This window comes from Caretta caretta, chromosome 5 (genome assembly GCF_965140235.1).
Source record: "Caretta caretta isolate rCarCar2 chromosome 5, rCarCar1.hap1, whole genome shotgun sequence".
Classification (NCBI taxonomy): Eukaryota; Metazoa; Chordata; order Testudines; family Cheloniidae; genus Caretta; species Caretta caretta.
The window spans coordinates 71,543,189-71,564,684 of record NC_134210.1 but is presented as its reverse complement, the minus strand read 5'-3'; the positions used below and the strand labels follow the sequence as shown (position 1 = coordinate 71,564,684).

General features: G+C 42.1%; 1 protein-coding gene across 2 annotated transcripts in view; it reads right to left on the bottom strand.

The window, feature by feature from the left end:
- The window catches only part of CAMK4 (calcium/calmodulin dependent protein kinase IV), a 301,585-nt gene that overhangs the window by 165,553 nt on the left and 114,536 nt on the right, over positions 1 to 21,496 (bottom strand). For both annotated transcript variants that reach the window (XM_048849796.2, XM_075128605.1), the window contains exon 2: positions 18,985 to 19,063. In XM_048849796.2, the coding sequence (XP_048705753.2) occupies positions 18,985 to 19,063 (79 nt within the window). The remainder of the gene's footprint in view (positions 1 to 18,984; positions 19,064 to 21,496) is intronic.

Here is a 21,496-nt window from a genome sequence, read left to right as displayed (position 1 = left end):
GAATGAACGACATAACCTGCTAAAGATCTTTTCCAACCCAAAAGATTTTATATCTATAGATATTAATACTCAAGGTAGAAGCAAGCATAGAAAAACTGGAAGTCTGTGTTTACTCCTAAAGCTTGGTCAGCATGGATAATCTCTTCTTAGGTCTGTCTCACCCATTCTAAGTATAAATGGGTGTTAGAGCTTAAATGTGTTAGAGCTCAACACAATTTTTGGACAAATTGAAAAAATCCCACTATTGTGCCTGAGCACATCTATACATGCCTGAGTATACCTTCGTATAGCATTGTGCCCTATACCTTTATGACAGAGTAGTAATGGCTATGGCATTAAGAAGGATAAACTACTATACTAAAATGAATTAACTTTATGATTTAAAGAATTATACCATAACTGAGCTGAGACTAACCCCAGGTCCTATTGAGTAATATATGAACCATATGCTCCACAGATAAATACTGACACAGACGGTTGCCGTGCAAGCCATTTGTAATCAAAGACTTATGAGATCATTACTGTCTAATGTATACGTATATATTTTACACACACGCATGCACGCACACACACTTGAGCTTCTTACTTTTTTGTCAAGACAACAGAAAATATGGAAAATCTTTTTGCCAAATACTGGAATTTTTTCTCTGACAATATTAAAACCAGCACTCTTGCTCTCATGCACACACAATGCCACACCCTCAGCCATGCAGAGCTGCACCAGCTGAGGATCAGCACTCTGCTTCACCAGGGTAGGCTTCCAATGTGAGGGTGGGGAAGTGGACAATGGAGAACAGGCTATAGCACCCAAAGATTTCCCACAGTCAGGGGAATCATCTGTTGCCCTGTTAGGACAGGGAGACCCTAGACTCTGGCACTCTAAATGTTAGAAATAGGGATCAAGTGTTTAAATAAATAACAGCTACAGAATTACAGCAGCAGCATATTTAACATCTTGTTACAAAGGACTGAGAGATTGAACCTTTAGAATTTATTGTATTATGGTTCTAAATGTCAGTATCTATTAAAATAATTCTCATTCTCAATTTCCAAGGCCTGTTCAACTGAACAGACGAACACCCAAAACTCAAAAGGAATTAGAAGTTAATACTACCAATTAGATGTTATCTTATGACGAGAAACTACGTACTCATTTCACTGCCATTGTAGATTGTAAGAAAAACAAACCCCTAGGTCTGCCCACATGAATCTCCCCTCTTTCATACAGCAGGGGTCTCAGTCATCTTCATGGTGACATCTCCTTCTTGGGATACTACAAAGGCCTCTTTGCATGGTCTGTGGAAGGGGTGAAGACTGGGAGGGTTGAGGACACAGGGGATGGGCACTGATTTCCCTCCAGCCTCCTGGAAATGACAGAAGAAATAATACAACCTGAGGCAGAGCCAACCCTATGATTTCCAGAGACAGCTACTGCTAGAGGGTGTCCACCAGGCTGGAGGCCTGCCACCATGGCTTTTTCCAAAGTTTGGGGGGAAGGGGAAGAGAGGGGACAATTTTAAAAATGTTTTAAATCCTACACCTAAATGAGGAATACTGCCTGACTGAGGAGGAATCATAAACAAACACTGATGCAAAAATCACAAGGCAGAGAGCTGTGTTAATTGAATCTTCAAAGGAAAGATCACTAGGTTAATTACCTGGGACTCGGGAGATGTGGGCTCAATTCCCTACTGTGACCCTACACAAGTTGCTTAGTCTCTCTGGCCCAGATCCTAATGGAAATTAGGAGCCTAATTACCTTTGAGAATCTGGTTCTCTGGGCTTCAGTTCCCATTCTGTAAAATGGGGATAATAATACTGCTCTACTCACAGAGATTTTATGAGGGTAAAAACATTAAAGATCGTGAGGCGTTCAGATAGTACAGCAATGGGATACTATACAAGCACTTAATATGCCTAAATAGAATAACCAAGTCTTCAGAATAAGACATTAATAAGATTACTTTTTTTCCAGTGTGTTAGTTTACAGGATTTTTGGCTTCTTCCTTGTCCTAGTCTTCAGTAATTAGGACAACTCCTTTCTCAATATTCTTGAAAGCTAAATTGTTAGCGTTCTCTTGACCTAAGACTACTGTTTAGCCTTTTGCACAGTTACACTGAAGTCTCACACCTACTATATTTGCAACACATTTATTTTAAAAGCTCTACTTTTTATTGTAGTTTTCTTGCTGTGTTTTTACCATGACCAAAACACAGGGTAGGGATGAAGTGCGCTTAAAAGAAAAACAAAACAATTGGTTAAAATATGTACAAAAGGCTAAAACTGCTAAGATAGTAAAGATAAAACCTAGAACTCTGATAGTTATTAGCTATCATTGAAAGTCTTGCTTAGGCTTACTAAGACGCTACAAGATTGTTTAATCTTTATGAACCCTGTGGTGAACTCTGAATCCCCATTTTCTTGAAAAACTTATGAACCAAAGCAATTAGAACTCTGTACAACATAAATATAACAGTCTTATTTATATTATTTCTTGTTATTTTATTGAAATACATCCACCTAGTTTTCACTGTATTTACATTTTCCATATTAGCACTCTTCAGTTTCTTGGAACCAAGCCCACTTCAGATTTCAAACATCTGCTAGCGAAATAAATACAAAGCATAAAGGAATTATATCTTTGGAACAGCACAATAGTTAGTGACAGTAGTGTGCTTAAACAGAAGGGGCCGGAACACTGAAGAAATATTTTAATTTAAGTTTGAAGGGATAAAGTTACACTCCTCTCCTAGGAAGCACATGGCAGCTTGCTCAGAGTGGCAGTGAACTCAGCATGACAAAGAGGCTGAATGGTCATCATGATCACCAACCCAGTTATTACCACCACTGCAGGTTGGCACCTGAGGATTGACCATCACATCACTGAGCTGTCTTTATCCTGTCTTGAAAGATGTTCTGCCCAGACCACACAAAGAGAGGAAATCAGACAAGATCACTCGCTTCATGGCCCTCTCCTGAGCAACTCTCCTGATGTGAACCTACAATTCCTGATGCCCCCTTCTCAGTGTTTTTAATTTTCCATCACCACCTTATTTCTCCAACCTGTTTCCTATCCTTCCCTTTTGCCGTCTTACTAATAATAGTGAAATTTAGCCATTCAGGACAGATTTAACTTTGCAACACGCTGTCATACCAAGTTTGGCAGGCTAGTAAATACTTAGCAGCCTGAGCTTGGTAAAGACAACATAAAATACATAACTTCATGTTTTAAAAAGAGGGAGATATACCTCCCACAGGGGCCAGAGGAAAATAAGAGCAACATTGCTCGCTACCTTCCCAAGTCAGAGAATGGCTAACTGGATCTTGCACCATATGCCATGCTTGTGATCTCCCAACAACTGAACTGCCCGCAGCAGATAGAAAAAGAAGCAGTTTCTTATCTTTTACTCTTCTCTTTTCCTTCCCTTTCATGTATATGTGTCTGGTTTTGTCTTTAGAAGTATGCAAGAGAAACCAAACCCCTGTCAACCAAACCCAAAGTGCTATGCTATGGCAATAAGGAAAGTAGCAAATACGGTAACATCCTAAAAATCCTACCCAATTCTCATAGTGCCCGAGGAAATCTGATTCTGATTCCCCCAGGGAAGAAACAGATCTTCACAGATCTCTAACCCGAACCCCATAGACCTCAGGCAATCCACTGCAAGCACAGAGCCATCCACTCAGAAGCACTGTTCTTCCACACCAACTCCTGGCCCTGTGCTGTTCTCCCCAGCAGGACAGCTCCATTGGAGTCAGGCTTCCAAGGCTTCCTCAGCTAGTAGCTAGTGGTGGCATAACCGCACCGAGTTCAGAACAGAAGAGAGAGACTCTAATAAAACATTCATCTAGCCTCACATTGGCTCAGTGCATTTGAAGATTTGCTGCTGGGTGCCAGGGGAACTATGCAACCCAGCTTTCTACCCCAGCCCTTCCATGGAGTTGGACCCTTTGCTTTTGGTTCCACATGAGGTCTACCAAATAGCTACCTATCTCTCTCCTATTCCCAGTCTCAGGTGTTGTGCAGACTTTGGACACAAAGAGCACCGTGTATAAGCAGCTGACTGCCCTTTCATGCAGGAGGAGGTGGTTGGGGAGGGAAGAACAATCAATATTAAGGGTGCCTTCTGTGCCTGGATGGGGGTGATGAGAAAAACTCTGGGGCACAAATTGCCTCATAAATGTTCAAATCAAGTTGTTCCCTCAATTGTAGCTATTTAATCAGTGTGTGCGCAATTTGGTTCCTTCTCACTAGTTTAATCACCTGAAAGATGTTCTTTAGCTACTAATCATTATTAGTTCAACAATAAAAATTATGCAATAAGTCAAACTTCCTCAAATTGTACAGTAGTATGGTAAGAAAGCTGAGTTTCATAGATTCCTCTTTTCATCAGTTTGGCTAACTTTTACACGTCTGAAAATTAATCTGTTAACATCAGAAACTAACGTTATCTAATTATCTGTAAATTAAATGCAGTGCGAAAAAGACACAATACAACGTCTCTCTGCTCTTGACTTAATATCTTAACCCTAGGAATGACTTACTCATGAAGTACGTACTCTGGAACAACAGAGACTTGGTGGGATAACTCACATGACTGGGGTACTGTTATGGATGGTTATAAACTGTTCAGGAAGGACAGGCAGGGCAGAAAAGGTGGGGGAGTAGCACTGTATGTAAGGGAGCAGTGTGACTGCTCAGAGCTCCGGTATGAAACTGCAGAAAAACCTGAGTGTCTCTGGTAAGTTTAGAAGTGTGAGCAACAAGAGTGATGTAGTGGTGGGAGTCTGCTATAGACCACCGGACCAGGGGGATGAGGTAGATGAGGCTTTCTTCCGGCAACTCGCAGAAGCTACTAGATCGCACGCCCTGGTTCTCATGGGCCACTTTAATCATCCTGGTATCTGCTGGGAGAGCACTACAGCGGTGCATAGACAATACAGGAAGTTTTTGGAAAATGTAGGGGACAATTTCCTGGTGCAACTGCTGGAGGAGCCAACTAGGGGGGAGCTTTTCTTGACCTGCTGCTCACAAACCAGGAAGAATTAGTAGGGGAAGCAAAAGTGGATGGGAATCTGGGAGGCAGTGACCATGAGTTGGTCGAGTTCAGGATCCTGACACAGGGAAGAAAGGTAAGCAGCAGAATACGGACATTGGACTTCAGGAAAGCAGACTTCGACTCCCTCAGGGAACTGATGGGTAGGATCCCCTGGGGGAATAACATGAGGGGGAAAGCAGCCCAGAAGAGCGGGCTGTATTTCAAGGAATCCCTGTTGAGGTTACAGGGACAAACCATCCCGATGTGTCGAAAGAATAGTAAATATGGCAGGCGATCAGCTTGGCTTAACGGTGAAATCCTTGCGGATCTTAAACATAAAAAAGAAGCTTACAAGAAGTGGAAGATTGGACAGATGACCAGGGAAGAGTACAAAAATATTGCTCGGGCATGTAGGAATGAAATCAGGAGGGCCAAATCACACCTGGAGCTGCAGCTAGCAAGAGATGTTAAGAGTAACAAGAAGGGTTTCTTCAGGTATGTTGGCAACAAGAAGAAAGCCAAGGAAAGTGTGGGCCACTTACTGAATGAGGGAGGCAACCTAGTGACAGAGGATGTGGAAAAAGCTAATGTACTCAATGCTTTCTTTGCCTCTGTCTTCACGAACAAGGTCAGCTCCCAGACTGCTGCGCTGGGCAACACAGCATGGGGAGTAGGTGGCCAGCCCTCTGTGGAGAAAGAGGTGGTTAGGGACTATTTAGAAAAGCTGGATGTGCACAAGTCCATGGGGCCGGATGCGTTGTATCCGAGAGTGCTAAAGGAATTGGTGGCTGTGATTGCAGAGCCACTGGCCATTATCTTTGAAAACTCGTGGCAATCGGGGGAAGTCCCGGAAGACTGGAAAAAGGCTAATGTAGTGCCAATCTTTTAAAAAGGGAAGAAGGAGGATCCTGGGAACTACAGGCCAGTCAGCCTCACCTCAGTCCCCGGAAAAATCATGGAGCAGGTCCTCAAGGAATCTATCCTGAAGCACTTACACGAGAGAAAAGTGATCAGGAACAGTCAGCATGGATTCACCAAGGGAAGGTCATGCCTGACTAATCTAATCGCCTTCTATGATGAGATTACTGGTTCTGTGGATGAAGGGAAAGCAGTGGATGCATTGTTTCTTGACTTTAGCAAAGCTTTTGACACGGTCTCCCACAGTATTCTTGTCAGCAAGTTGAAGAAGTATGGGCTGGATGAATGCACTATAAGGTGGGTAGAAAGTTGGCTAGATTGTCAGGCTCAACAGGTAGTGATCAATGGCTCCATGTCTAGTTGGAAGCCGGTATCAAGTGGAGTGCCCCAAGGGTCGGTCCTGGGGCCGGTTTTGTTCAATATCTTCATAAATGATCTGGAGGATGGTGTGGATTGCACCCTCAGCAAGTTTGCGGATGACACTAAACTGGGAGGAGTGGTAGATATGCTGGAGGGTAGGGATAGGATACAGCGGGACCTAGACAAATTGGAGGATTGGGCCAAAAGTAATCTGATGAGGTTCAGTAAGGATAAGTGCAGGGTCCTGCACTTAGGACGGAAGAATCCAATGCACTGCTACAGACTAGGGACCGAATGGCTAGGCAGCAGTTCTGCGGAAAAGGACCTAGGGGTGACAGTGGACGAGAAGCTGGATATGAGTCAACAGTGTGCTCTTGTTGCCAAGAAAGCCAATGGCATTTTGGGATGTATAAGTAGGGGCATAGCCAGCAGATCGAGGGATGTGATCGTTCCCCTCTATACGACATTGGTGAGGCCTCATCTGGAGTACTGTGTCCAGTTTTGGGCCCCACGCTACAAGAAGGATGTGGAGAAATTGGAAAGAGTCCAGCGAAGGGCAACAAAAATGATTAGGGGTCTGGAACACATGACTTATGAGGAGAGGCTGAGGGAACTGAGATTGTTTAGTCTGAAGAAGAGAAGAATGAGGGGGGATTTGATAGCTGCTTTCAACTACCTGAGAGGTGGTTCCAGAGAGGATGGTTCTAGACTATTCTCAGTGGTAGAAGAGGACAGGACAAGGAGTAATGGTCTCAAGTTGCAGTGGGGGAGGTTTAGATTGGATATTAGGAAAAACTTTTTCACTAGGAGGGTGGTGAAACACTGGAATGCGTTACCTAGGGAGGTGGTAGAATCTCCTTCCTTAGAAGTTTTTAAGGTCAGGCTTGACAAAGCCCTGGCTGGGATGATTTAACTGGGGATTGGTCCTGCTTTGAGCAGGGGGTTGGACTAGATGACCTTCTGAGGTCCCTTCCAACCCTGATATTCTACGATTCTATGATTCTAAGTGAAAACCAATTCAATCTAAATGACGACTGCTGAAAAACATTGTTCTGCTTTAAGTGATTTTACACATCATCTGCATTACAATGTATTAGAATACAATATTTTGCAATGGAGATTACCTGTAAAATGACAATGTACAACAGGACAATATTTTTGAATGAGTGAGAGAGATTTTTCCTGTTGTGAAGGATCTGGTAATACAGACAAAAAGCACTTTTCACTTTCCAGTGAACACAATGCTATTTTCCAAAGTCCTTTGTCATTAAAAATGTCCATGTACACTCACTGTATCAAAAACTATAGATCATAAAATCAAAACCAGGTATCAATCTCATTTCAGAAGAAGTATTCTTTCAATTGCTCTATTCTTTTACCAGGTATTTATGTAAAAAGAACTTTATTGTGCTTCTCTGTAGACTGCTTATTTGGTGGAATTAAAATATATTTTAAAACTGAATTCTTTAGAAAGGGGGGGGTCGAACTATTGAAGTCAGAGTCTTTTCCTTTTAGAGACAAGACTGGATGTGAACAATGGGAAGCCAAAGCTTTTTTCCATTATGCTACATGACTTCTTTATTTGTCAAAAATCTGAATGAGATATTTTGTTCAGTTTTCAAATGAAACGTATATAACAGTATGAATCACAAATTAATAACACTTGATGACACAGATGATTAAAAAGCAATACATCAAGAAAAATAAAGCCATCCAGGCATACAATAGCTAGTGCTACTGGCAAAGAGGTAATTAAACAGTCATTATTTGCCAACAATGACTACACGGTGGTACTGTATTTAGGATCCTAGTTCTCTCAGAAGTCAGTGGCAAAACTCTCTTTATTCTCAGAACAAGAAATGACGATAGGGGAAAATGTATCTCAGATGCCACATTGTGGTGTCTGTTGACAAAATATGGCTTTTCAAAATGATGACCAGAGAAACTATAGTTTATTCTTATTCATTCATACACAGTTACACATATTTATGTTTTTTTTTAATCTAACACACTACATCTTAACACATCATGCTTAAAATAATATTTAGTTTGCAAGTCTGAGCCCTCAAAAATTAGGAAATGCTAAAATAAGGCTGCCCATACAACCTTAGTTCTGCCTTCTTGTGAGAGTGCATTATGATTTGGGCTGCTCAAAATTTTTCTGTCAAAACCCTTTTGTTTTTTCTTGTCAACTCAATTAATTTAAACAAAAAAAGAAAAAAGAAAAGAAAAGAAACCGAGCAGCCAAAAATCAAAAAGTTTTGATTTCAAAATATTGCTGGGGTTCCTCAGGGAAGCTGTAGTTTAGGTACCTCATGCCCCATTCTCCTGTATGGACCGGATTTCCCAGCTGGACTACTTCTCTCATGATTAGTGCCCTACCAAATTCACTGCTGTGAAAAATGCATCACAGATTGTGAAATCAGATCTCTCCCATGCAATCTAGCTATTGTAGGGGAGGAGAGGAACAGGTCTGGGGGTGCCCCAGGCGGGATCTCCTACTGGGCACTGGGCTCCAGAGGCTAGTCCCAGTGTGGCTGGGGAGGGACAGGACTTCCTCTTCCACTGCACGGCTGCTCTCGGGAGGAGCTCAGACCCATCTCCGGGTACCACCCCTGGCTGTAGGAAGCTCCACAACTGCGCTGCCTTCAGAGCTCAGCTCTGAAGAGAGCGCAAAAGTGAGAGGAACAATCCTGTGACTCCCCTACAATAGCTTTGCGACCCCTCCATGACCTCCTTTTGGGTTGGGATCCCCACAGAAATCGACTAATTTTAAAATTGATCAAAATGTATCATGAATTTGGTAGTGCTCTACTCATGATGCACTGTGGCAGCTCAGCAAGAGGGGAGACTGTGGTGCTTCATGGGAGATGTAGTTTGGCCAGGGAGCCCAGCCTCAAGAGAAGAACTGGGGCATGAGACACCTGAACTACAACCCCATGAGGTTCCTTGGCAACATCTCTGAATCAAACTTTTCAGTTTTTGCAGCCACAAGTTTTTGTTTTCCAAAAAACGGTCAAACATTTTCAGAGAGGAAAACACCATTTTCTGACCAGTTCTAATTATGATTCTCTCTGAGCCTCACAAACATTAATTATTTTCACAACACACTGTGAGGTAGGGAGGATGTTCATAGATGAACTGAGATTAAGGCCAAAATTTTCCAAAGTATTGACTGTATATGCGCAACCTACTTGAGACATGTAGGGTCTCATTTTTCAGAACACTTAGCATTCTTATAGTACTTATATATGTTCAACACACTGTAAAGACATTAACAGGTTATCCCTCAAAACACCCCTGTGAAGTAGGTGGACAAATATTATCATTCCCATTTTACAGACAGGGAAACTGAAACAAAAAGGCAAAGTGACTTGCTCACTGCCACACAGTGAATCAGTGACACATCCAGGATTAGAATTCAGGACCTCCTGACTCCCAACCTTATACATATTACTCCAGACTATATTGCCTTACTGTCAGAGATGCTCATCATCCACAGGATCCATTGACTTCAGCTGCAGCTGTTAATGCTCAACATGACAATCTGGGGAATCTATGCATAGCTTATGAATTGTGGCTGATATTGGGGACTCTCTGTTTGTCTTTGCTGGATTGCAGATTATTTTGAATGTGGAGCTCATTTGGCTTCTCTGTGTCTTTTATGTCTTTCATGTTGAGCTAAAACCCCCAGGCGGTAATAAGAGAAATTCTTGCAGCTGGCACAGGGCTAACAGTAGAGGTTAATTAAACTTTGATCATGGTCCATTAAAATGGGTCGCCCTTGTACAAACAGATGGCAACCATTCAAGCTAAACTGGTTTTTCAAATCTGAACTCCAGGGGAAAGATAACTAAGCAACAGATCTCCTGCTGGGGGACTTTGATCACCCGAGAAGAATGACAAAAGGGGATGGACTGGGAGTGGATGGTCACTACAGAAACTAAATCAATTTGTTAGTCTTTAAGGTGCCACAAATACTCCTTGTTGCTTTTACAAAAACTAATTTCCCCTTGCTAAATACTCACACCTTCTTGTCAACTATTTGAAATGGGCCACCTTGTTTACATTGGCCTCATTAACACTAAAAAAGTGATTTCCACTCCTTCTTGTCAACGGTTGAGAATTGCCTACTTCCAAATTAAATTGAATTGGCTCGTTAGCACTGACCTCCCCACTTGGTAAGGCAACTCCCATCTTTTCATATGCTGTGTATTTATACCTCCCTACTGTATGTTTCACTCCATGCATCTGATAAAGTGGGTTTTAGTCCATGTAAGCTTATGCCCAGATAAATGTGTTAGTCTCTAAAGTGTCACAAGGATTCCTCTTTGTTTTTGCTGATACAGACTAACATGGCTACCCCTCTGAAACCTGTTAAGAAGAGTGGGTCTCTCTTCAGCCATCCTGGGAGAGAGCAGAAGGAAACTGGCTGAACAGGAGACAGAGATTCCATGATTCAGAGGAGAAGTCGTGTGCAGGAGAGGGGCTTCTAGACTCCTTACTGGACTCGGATCTAAGCCCAGAGAACACTCAAGAGTGGTGAGGAAACTGACACAGGGAAATGCATACAGAAGTGTTACTGTTTTCTTTAGATCTGTGTATTTTTGTGCTAACTGAAGTAAAGAATAATTGTCTCCAGAAAACTTTGCAAATGCCTATGTGTGTGTTATGTGCTACACTTATCACATGTCCCTGAGCTGTAAACCCAGAGGACCCAGAAGACTGGAGCTCTGGGAGAGGGTGTATTTAAGCTACTTGAAGTCTGTGGGGTCAACACTGATCCTGGAGCCTAGGGCAGATAGGCTGAGAGGTCCCATTTCCCTGAAGGAATAATGGACAGAAAGCCTGTGCCCAGGTGCCAGAGAGGCCTACAAAAAAAGTGCTACAGCCTGTGGTTGGATATTGACAGATGTTTGGCTGCATGTGTGTGTTCCCTCCGTGTGCCGCCGCAGCCCTGCGCAGACAGCTGGCACGGCAGACCTCAAGCGAACTGCCCAATGACCACAAGCTCCATTAAGAGACGAAGGCACCCAGCCACGTTTATTGTCGACGAAGCACTTTACTAGTATCCCACAGACTCTACTGGACCACTAATACATGTATGCCCGTAACAATGGACCAGCTCAGCGAATGGTAGGACTTTCCGTTCCTTCCTAGGCCAGACCAAGACACTCTCTGAGAGATACCTCTTTATACCCTGATAAAAACAAGTTACATACTGCCCCTCTGACATAATTAGTTACTGCCTCCTGACGTGACAAGTTACTACCTATCTCCTGTACATGTTGGTTCGATCAAAACATCTCTATTCATCACACTGTCATCCTGACCTTATCTTTTAGGTGGGGTCAGTGTGTTCCTGTTATCCTTGGGGGATGTTTTTGTATCATCCTTGATATCGGGATGTTCCGGTACCACACTTCTGGAATGCGTTGGCATGAATGCTCTGTGCCGAGCACTTCGTAGGAAGGTGCGTTTCTGCACTGTCCGCCCTGCTCTTGCCAGGTTCTGTGAGCCTGCACACAGGCAGAGCCTGACCTTTGCTCACAGCCTGACTTTTGCTAACTCTGCTTTATATCAGCAAAGCCTGCCCGCTACTTTAGCTCAGGCCTCACTCCCGGCCTCTGATACACGGGCTTAGATCTCAGGCTCTTTCTTTGTCTTTTTATGGGAAGGATGTTTACCCATCATCCCGGAAAAGCATAATGCACAGACTGAAGATGACCCAGTGGTCTAAACACCATTATGTGACCACCTTACTTTACCATCCATGCATTTCTGCCCCATCTGTCCCCTGGTCTCCTCCTACTACACAGCCTACTCAGATCAAGGGAAGCTTAAAAGCACACGCACTTCACCGAGGTGGGGCCCAAACAGCAGTCTGGTGAGCATCCAGCAGAGGGCGCTCTCCCAGGGCTGTGTATGACTCATAGACTTTAAGGCCAGAAGGGACCATCATGATTATCTACTCTGACCTCCTGCGCATCGCAGGCCACAGAAACTCACCCTCCACTCTGGTAATAACCCCTAACCTCTGCCTGAGTTACTGAAGTCCTCAAATCATGATTTAAAGACTTCAAGTTACAGAGAATTCACTATTTACTCTCGTTTAAACCAGAAGTGACCTATGTCACTATGGAGCATGTCCTCAAGGAATCAATTCTTAAGCACTTAGACGAGAGGAAAGTGATCAGGAACAGTCAGCATAGATTCACCAAGGGAAAGTCATGCCTGACTAATGTAATTGCCTTCTATGATGAGATAACTGGTTCTGTGGATGAAGGGAAAGCAGTGGACATGTTATTCCTCGACTTTAGCAAAGCTTTTGACACGGTCTCCCACAGTATTCTTGTCAGCAAGTTAAAGAAGTATGGGCTGGACGGATGCACTACAAGGTGGGTAGAAAGTTGGCTAGATTGTCGGGCTCAACGGGTAGTGATCAATGGCTCCATGTCTAGTTGGCAGCCGGTATCTAGCGGAGTGCCCCAAGGGTTGGTCCTGGGGTTGGTTTTGTTCAATATCTTCATAAATAATCTGGAGGATGGTGTGGATTGCACCCTCAGCAAGTTTGCGGATGACACTAAACTGGGAGGAGTGGTAGATACGCTGGAGGGTAGGGATAGGATACAGCGGGACCTAGACAAATTGGAGGATTGGGCCAAAAGAAATCTGATGAGGTTCAACAAGGACAAGTGCAGAGTCCTGCACTTAGGACTGAAGAATCCAATGCACCGCTACAGACTAGGGACCGAATGGCTAGGCAGCAGTTCTGCAGAAAAGGACCTAGGGATGACAGTGGACGAGAAGCTGGATATGAGTCAACAGTGTGCTCTTGTTGCCAAGAAGGCCAATGGCATTTTGGGGTGTATAAGTAGGGCCATTGCCAGCAGATCGAGGGATGTGATCATTCCCCTCTATTTGACATTGGTGAGGCCTCATCTGGAGTACTGGAGTTTTGGGCCCCACACTACAAGAAGGATGTGGAGAAATTGAAGAGAGTCCAGAGAAGGGCAACAAAAATGATTAGGGGACTGGAACACATGACTGATGAGGAGAGACTGAGGGAACTGGGATTATTTAGTCTGTGGAAGAGAAGAATGAAGGGGGATTTAATAGCTGCTTTCAACTATCTGAAAGGGGGTTCCAAAGAGGATGGATCCAGACTATTCTCAGTAGTAGCAGATGACAGAACAAGGAGTAATGGTCTCAAGTTGCAGTGGGGGAGGTTTAGGTTGGATATTAGGAAAAACTTTTTCACTAGGAGGGTGGTGAAACACTGGAATGCGTTACCTAGGGAGGTGGTGGAATCCCCTTCCTTAGAAGTTTCTAAGGTCAAGCTTGACAAAGCCCTGGCTGGGATGATTTAGTTGGGATTGGTCCTGCTCTGGGCAGAGGGTTGGACTAGATGGCCTCCAGAGGTCCCTTCCAACTCTGTTATTCTATGATTCTATGTCCCATGCTGCAAAAGATGGCAAAACCCCCCAATTTCTTCCAATCTGACCTTCACAACCCTTCACAACCCCAGATATGGCAATCAATGAAACACTGAGCATGTGGGCAAGACACACCAGGCAGATACCTGGGAAAGAATTCTCTGTAGTAACTCAGAGACCTCCCCATCTAGAGTCCAGTCTTTTGCCACTGAAGAGATTTGCTGCTAGCAGTCACTGATGGGCCACATGTCATTATAGGTAGTCTCATCAGGCCATCCCTTCCATAAACTTATCAAGCTCAGTCTTGAAACCAGGTAGGTTTTTTGCCCCCAATGATCCCCTTCCGAGTCTGTTCCACAGCTTCACTCCTCTGATGCTTAGAAACCTTTGCCTAATTTCAAGCCTAAACTTGTTGATGGCCAGTTTAGATTCATGTATTCTTGTGCCAATATTGGTGCTTAACTTAAACCACTTCATCCCCTCCCTGGTGTTTATCCCTGTGATGTATTTATAGAGGGCATTCACTGCATACCTGAAAATCAGGCCCCCCAGGTCTCAAGTTGGACACCCAGAACCTGAAGAACATACAGTGGCACTTGTGAACTTGGTTTAAAGTGACTTGCCCAGAATCACATTGAAAGTCTGTGGCAGAGACAGAATCCAATTCTCCTGGATGGTATTCAAGTACTTTAATTACAAGATCATCCTTGTTCTTCTTCCTGTCCTTTGCCTCATTCATTACACAGCTTTCAAATTCTGCAATAAATGAGAAAAGGGCCTGCAGCCTTGTTCACCAAATTACCTAGATTCCTAACATCCAGGAATCTCCTCTTCTCCCAGAAAACCTTCTCGGTTGATCTATGTGACCTACTTTGTTTATAACAGTAACAGTTCTACTATACTGATGAAAAGGTCTCTATAAGCAAAAGATATAATTAATATGACTGGCTAAAATTTTCAGGCAGGTTTTTAAGTTCTTTCTTAGAACAGTGTTATTGGTCTTTACAAAGTACATCCTCTTAAATATTAATGGTGTATAAGTGATTGTGCAATGTCCAAAATGTGACCTCACATTTGCAACCTTAACTTACAGTAGTCTGAAGACAGTTCATCATGGCATGGGGCCCCATTATTTGAGAGACTCTTCTGAAGGGCTAAGTAGGACTGACAGCTCTGCTTGTTCCACATGATTTAAGAATACTTACATTGCCTGGTTCATCCTTCATCTGCTTCCTATGTGGATAGATGTTGGCAGAATTTTAAGAACTCTCCTGAAAATAGTTCAGGGTTATACATAGTTCGGTCTCTGCCAACCAGGCCTAGCTCAGGGACAGTGTTTGGATCAAGTCTATCGGTAAATATGAGAGAGAGTAATTTACCAGGCTTCTTCACTGTACCACAAAATTTAGTTTTATAAAAAGTTAATCTTTTTATTGATGTCTTCGTGAAATAAAAATTCCAAACCTAATTTCTTACTCTAGAGTTCTCTCCAATTTTCACCATTATCCATGCCGACTTTTCTTTCAGCTTCTTTAATCTTGCTTTTTAACAGACCAGTGCCTTCTTCTCTTTGTCCACTTTTAGCTGCCGTAGAAGCTACGATCCTACCTTGCCCGACAGTCTTACTTGCTATAGTAGCCAGAGAGATCACAGGAATATTATTCTTATCAACATTGACAGCAGTGAGATACCAAAGGGAGTCTAGATCTCCCATTACAGACATTTCCACTGAACTGGCACATGGTCCTGCCCAGAATTGTAGATCTCCTAGATAGCAGCTCAGTAGTTAGCTACTAGATCATAAAAAGTTATGGCGGAGGGATAGCTCAGTGGTTTGAGCATTGGCCTGCTAAACCCAGGGTTGTTAGTTCAAACCTTGAGGGGGCCATTTACGGATCTGGGGCTAAATAAATAAAGTGGGAGGTTGGCCCTGCTTTGAGCAGGGGGTTGAACTAGATGATCTCCTGAGGTCCCTTCCAACCCTGATATTCTATGATTCTAGTCTTGTTACTTAACTAAAATACAGTATAAACAGGAGCTACCACATTGCAGCCCATCCCAGAGAGAGCATGATTTCTACCATTGTCTTATGCCCTGGTTTTTACAATCATCTCTTTTTTCTCTTCCCTTTCTTCTCTCTGCTGTCCTATGAAACATTAATCATTGGGTGGTTAGAAAGCGAAACTGGAGCTAATCTCACTTCTTCCATCTTTTTTCTTCCTATTTCTCTGTGCTCCCAGATGCTGCTTTATGAACAAATAGTTTTAGACAATGGGACTGTGACATCTTTTTCAGTGGGATCCTGTGTCAAAGAGGTAAAACCAGCCACAATCCCTCTCTTTTCTTCACTCATCATACCTCCACTTCCCCCTCTTTATTTCATTTGCCTGCAGCAGTCCTCTTAGTTATAATTCTTGTTCTTAAGATTTTATTTCAAAAATTTAAACTGATCAACATTTTAATGGCATATTTAATTACAGAAAAATATTATCTAAATAATACTTAATCACTCTTTAGACTGAGCTCCTCTGGTCAGAGACCAGACCTACTTTTCTGTTAGGAAGAGCTTAGCACATCGTTCACTCTGCCGTAAGTGATGATAATTTGCCCAAATTGGAACAGATCTATAGTAGTTCATCAAGCACAGATACAGACAGCTGTACATTATTATAGTATGACCTTGATTATCTGGTCAATTATCCAAATGAGCCCAATTATAAAATACCACCTGTTCTCGGTAACAGGGGTATGTCTCCCACGCTCAATTACACAAAAAATTCCTTCAGTTACCTGAACTTACCCACTGTTAAGCACAATATTCAGATAAGCAAGGCTGTACTGAATCTAGCCACCATTGTTATTCAGGGACATACACTTCACTTCTTATTATGTAATATATGATGTAACAGACTTAGACTCCTACCAGGTATTTGACCTGGTACTGTGTGACATTTTGATAAAAAAACTAGAATGATATAAAATGAATACGGCACACATTAAATGGAGTAAAAACTGACTAAATGCTAGGTCTGAAAATCTAATTGTAAATAGGGAATCATCATAGAGTTGGTGTGTTTCTAGTGGGGTCCTCAAGAGTCAGTTCCTGACCCTGCACGCTAACATTTTAATCAATGATCTGGAAGAAAACATAAAATCACCCCTGATAAAGCTTGCAGGTGACAGAAAAATTTGTGGTAAATAATGATGAGGACAGGTCACTGATCTAGCTGTCTGGATAACTTAGTAAGCAAACAATGTGTGTTTTAATACGGCTGAATGTAAATGTATACACCTAGGAACAAAAAATTTAGGCCATACTTACAAGATGGGGTACTCTATCCTGGGAAGCAGTGACTCTGAAAAAGATTTGGGGGCTGTGGTGGAAAATCAGCTGAACATGAGCTCCCAGTGTAACGCTGTGGCCAAAAGGGCTAATGCAGTCCTGGGATGGTTTGCATAAACTGGGGAATCTCAGGTAGAAGTAAAGAGGTTATTTTACTGCTGTATTTAGCACTGGTGCAACCACTACTGGAATATTGTGTACAGTTCTACAATTCAAGAAGAATGTTGATAAATTGGAGAGGGTTCAGAGAAGAGCCAAGAGAATGATTAAAGGATTAGAAAACATCCCTTGTAGTGATAGATTCAAGGAGCTCACTCTATTTAGCTTAATCAGAGATGGTTAAGGCGTGAGTTGATTACACTCTATAAGTACCTAAAGGGGAAACAAATATTTGATAGTGGTCACTTCAATCTAGCAGAGAGAAGAATTACATAATCCAATGGCTGGAAGTTGAAGCCTGACAAATTCAGATTGGAAATATGGCATACATTTTTAACTGTGAAGGTAATTAACCACACAACAGTTTGCCAAGGATCATGGTGATCTCCCCACTGTATTTTCCACTGAATGCATCCGATGAAGTGAGCTGTAGCTCACGAAAGCTTATGCTCAAATAAATTTGTTAGTCTCTAAGGTGCCACAAGTACTCCTTTTCTTTCTGCATCACTGGTAATTTTTAAATCACAAGTGGGTGTTTTTCTAAAATACGTGCTCTATGAATTATTTTGGGAAGTTCTCTGGCCTGTGTTATACAGGAGATCAGACTAGATCAACGGTTCTCAAACTGTGGGTCGGGACTCCAAAGTGGGTTATGACTCCATTTTAATTGGGTTGCCAGGGCCCGGACTAGACTTGCTGGGACCTGGAACTGAAGCTGAAGCCTGAACTCACCCCAACCCAGGGCGGTGGGGCTTGGACTCCAGCCCTCTCTCCCCCGACCCGGGGTTGTGTAGTAATTTTGTTGTCAGAAGGGAGTCCGGCTGCAATGAAGTTTGAGAATCACTGGACTAGATGATCATAATGGTCCCTCTGGCCTTGGAATCTATGACATTATTACTTATTTTTCTCAACTTTTATGGGTTTTTAAACTCTATGTCAATCATATAAATGAACTAATCTGTACAGACACTAAAAAATTAATGGGATTTTTTTAAATTATACCATTTGTTTTCTTAGTGCATTTCAGAATAAGAATCACAAAAATATTGAATGAGCAATTGTTTATTTTTAAAATGTTATACGAATGTGAGAGTGTAGAGAGCTAAATGCTGAAACTTGAAACTAAAGACCTCTGTTTTACCATAGAAAACAAACAGCACAAGCAGTAGCAATGCAAGCTTTTAACGCAACTACCTTTTGCCTCCCGCCAGCATGCCAAACATAGACGCTGAAGGAGCACCTCTAGTTTCATTTCTATGCCAGTTTAATCTTTGGCCTGTTTTCAAAGACTACAAATTAGTGCCGACATCTTATTGATGCAAAACCTGTCCATTATGTCTTGCACCAATTAATGTCACAGTTAGGCATGTTTTCACCTACTCACCTGCCGTTATGTTGCCATTCTAGCACATGAATAAAAATCACATCCTTGAACTCCAACCACCCAGCCTTCCCTCAGGTACTCTTTTCCACCCAGTCAGGACCCATCATTTTTCTTCCCCTTCTCTTGGCCTCCTACTACTTTCCTTCTCTGCTTGAGTTCTCCCCACCCCTTTACCAGTCTTAAGAGTGTAGGCCTTACTTATTCATGCTTTCCACCAAATCCCTTTAAGTATGGGGAGCAGAAGATGCTCTGCTGCTGGGGTGATGGATCTCAGAGGTGAAGAGGGTCCAAATTCATTACCAATCCTATCAATACAATGCTGTAGTAACCAAAAAACAACGTACAGTTTTCTTCAACATTTTGACGGCGTAAGGCTTCTGGGTTCCTTTCTGCCTGCATCTGTAGACAATGGATGTAGCACCACTAAATGAAAAAGAAAAACAGTGTTATTATTGAAGGCTATTGAATACATCTTGTCTAATTAGACAACACTGTGTGACTTCTTATTTCCAACTGGAGATTTTAATAAATTGCAGAGCAAAGGGTAAAAATATAAACTGCTACATTCTCAGCTGTTTCAGCGCTCAGGTTCAGTGCAGCTAGAGGACAAAGATGTAATTACATTGCCTTTCTGCCCCTCAAATCCTGGGGGAAGTCAGAACATGATACTGCCCCAAATGCAACTAAGAGCAGCTTTAGGTCTGCCCTAACTTCCACCAGCCATCCCTTTGGGCTCTTCTGCCAGTGGAAATTGCCAGATCTCAGTGAAGTTCAGTCACACCTTCTCCTGCCCCCTGACGTGCCTGGAAACTCTCCCTATGCCGGGAAGCAGAAAAGATTGTGAAGCAGAGGTTTAGGGGGAACCCTTTTAGGGAAAATGTAAGTTCCCTCTGCTGCTGGAGTGTCACAAAAGGGACTTAATATGGCCCAGGCTCTAGACCAATGTATCTCACCTTTGTTAAGATATTTGCAAAGGGGAAAAGATTACTGTGCTAATATCCATTCAATTGCCTGGTTAATCATAGCAAACCCAAATCTCACCCACTTGCTTGCTTCTGTGACACTAGAAGACAAATTCAGCCCTAACCTGGATTTGTGCTGGAAATGGCCCACCTGATGATCACTTTAGATAAGCTATTACCAGCAGGACAGTGGGGTGGGAGGAGGTATTGTTTCATATTCTCTGTGTATATATAAAGTCTGCTGCAGTTTCCACGGTATGCATCCGATGAAGTGAGCTGTAGCTCACGAAAGCTCATGCTCAAATAAATTGGTTAGTCTCTAAGGTGCCACAAGTACTCCTTTTCTTTCAGCCCTAACAGAAGCAGAAGATGCTTTCAGTTAAATCAATGGGAGTTGTACCTGCTTACCCTGAGCATTTGAATTTGGCCCAAGATCTTCAATTTCTTCAAGGTGGATTTATTAAACACATCAGGTCAGGGCACTGATAATATGCTCAAACCAATGTGTTCCATTTGCTATTGCCAAGAAAGGAATTGTACTGTATCCTTTGGTTAGAAGCAGGAAAGACCTTTGGGATAGTTTTGGAGGTTCTGAGGATTTCAGTTAACCTGTCATTCCATTATTTTTCATTTTAGCATTTGAATTTCTTATTGCCAACTTAAGTCAGAAGCAGAAGTACCAAAATACTGATCACCATCACTGGTTCTTGTGACATATCTGGACCAACTGGAATCAGGAATTACTTGAAACTTTACAAGAAAGATAGTTCTCATGAGATTTCCATTATCAAAATTACTGAGTCTTAAAGTTCGTAGAGTCATAGGTTTTAAAGCTAAAAGGGTTCATTATGATCATCTCATCGAACCTCCGGCAGAACACATCCTCTAGAATTAAACCCAGTAATTCCTGCAGTGGAGGGACTTTCTTCCTCACTACATAGAGTGAGCACGATCAAGCCTATAATTTATGATTGAATTAGAACATACATTTGAGAAAGGCATCTTCATGACAGGTCAGTTCAGAAAAGGTTTAAATAAGTAATTGCTTGAGAGCTTACATGTATCAAACCATTGAGTCTTTTGAAGTTTGTCCATTTCTTCACACTACGTACAGTGCAGGTACTGTATTTCTTTAGTGTGCTAAAATTAATTTTTTTTAAATTTGTAACAACAAATTGATAAATGTATAGGAGTATTCTAACCTCCAAAGAATTTCAGAATGATTAAATATATTTAACCAGAACATTTCTCATTAGCCAATATAAAGAACTCTCAAATGGCTCTATTCAACAAGACAGAAAAAATACCCAGTTAAAAAAACCCAAACCCTCTAAATAAAAAAAAGAGTTAATCTGTAAGGACACATTATAATAATACATATCTTTTCAATATTTTACTAAAAAACTGCAATAGGAAGGTCACTGTATCAATGCAAATCATCATTATACAGTGCTTTACATATTTAAAGTGCTATATAAACATTACACTAATTAGTCTTCATATACTCCTGTGACTAAAGACAATAAACCCTCTAGAACCAATAACGTAAAACAATATCAAATGTCATCTGATTAAGGCTGGAAAAGAGGAGACAGATTTCTGGAGAGGGGTTTCGTGAGAATACTGGGGCAGTCAAAGAAAAGAATTTGGAGTGGGATTTTGAGTTGTATGGTAGGTGTCTGGGTTTGTTATCCACATTTCAAAAGAAATGATTCAATATAAATATAGAAGGGCAAGTTTAGAAATGGGGAGGACTTTGTTGTAAAGAGCATTGTCACTGCATCCCCTGGAGTCCTAATTTAAGAGCCACATTCTTTTCCAAACAATGGAACATCAGGCAGCTGGAGAAGAATGTTAAAGAGGCCATTGCTGGTATACCTACAAACAGTCATGG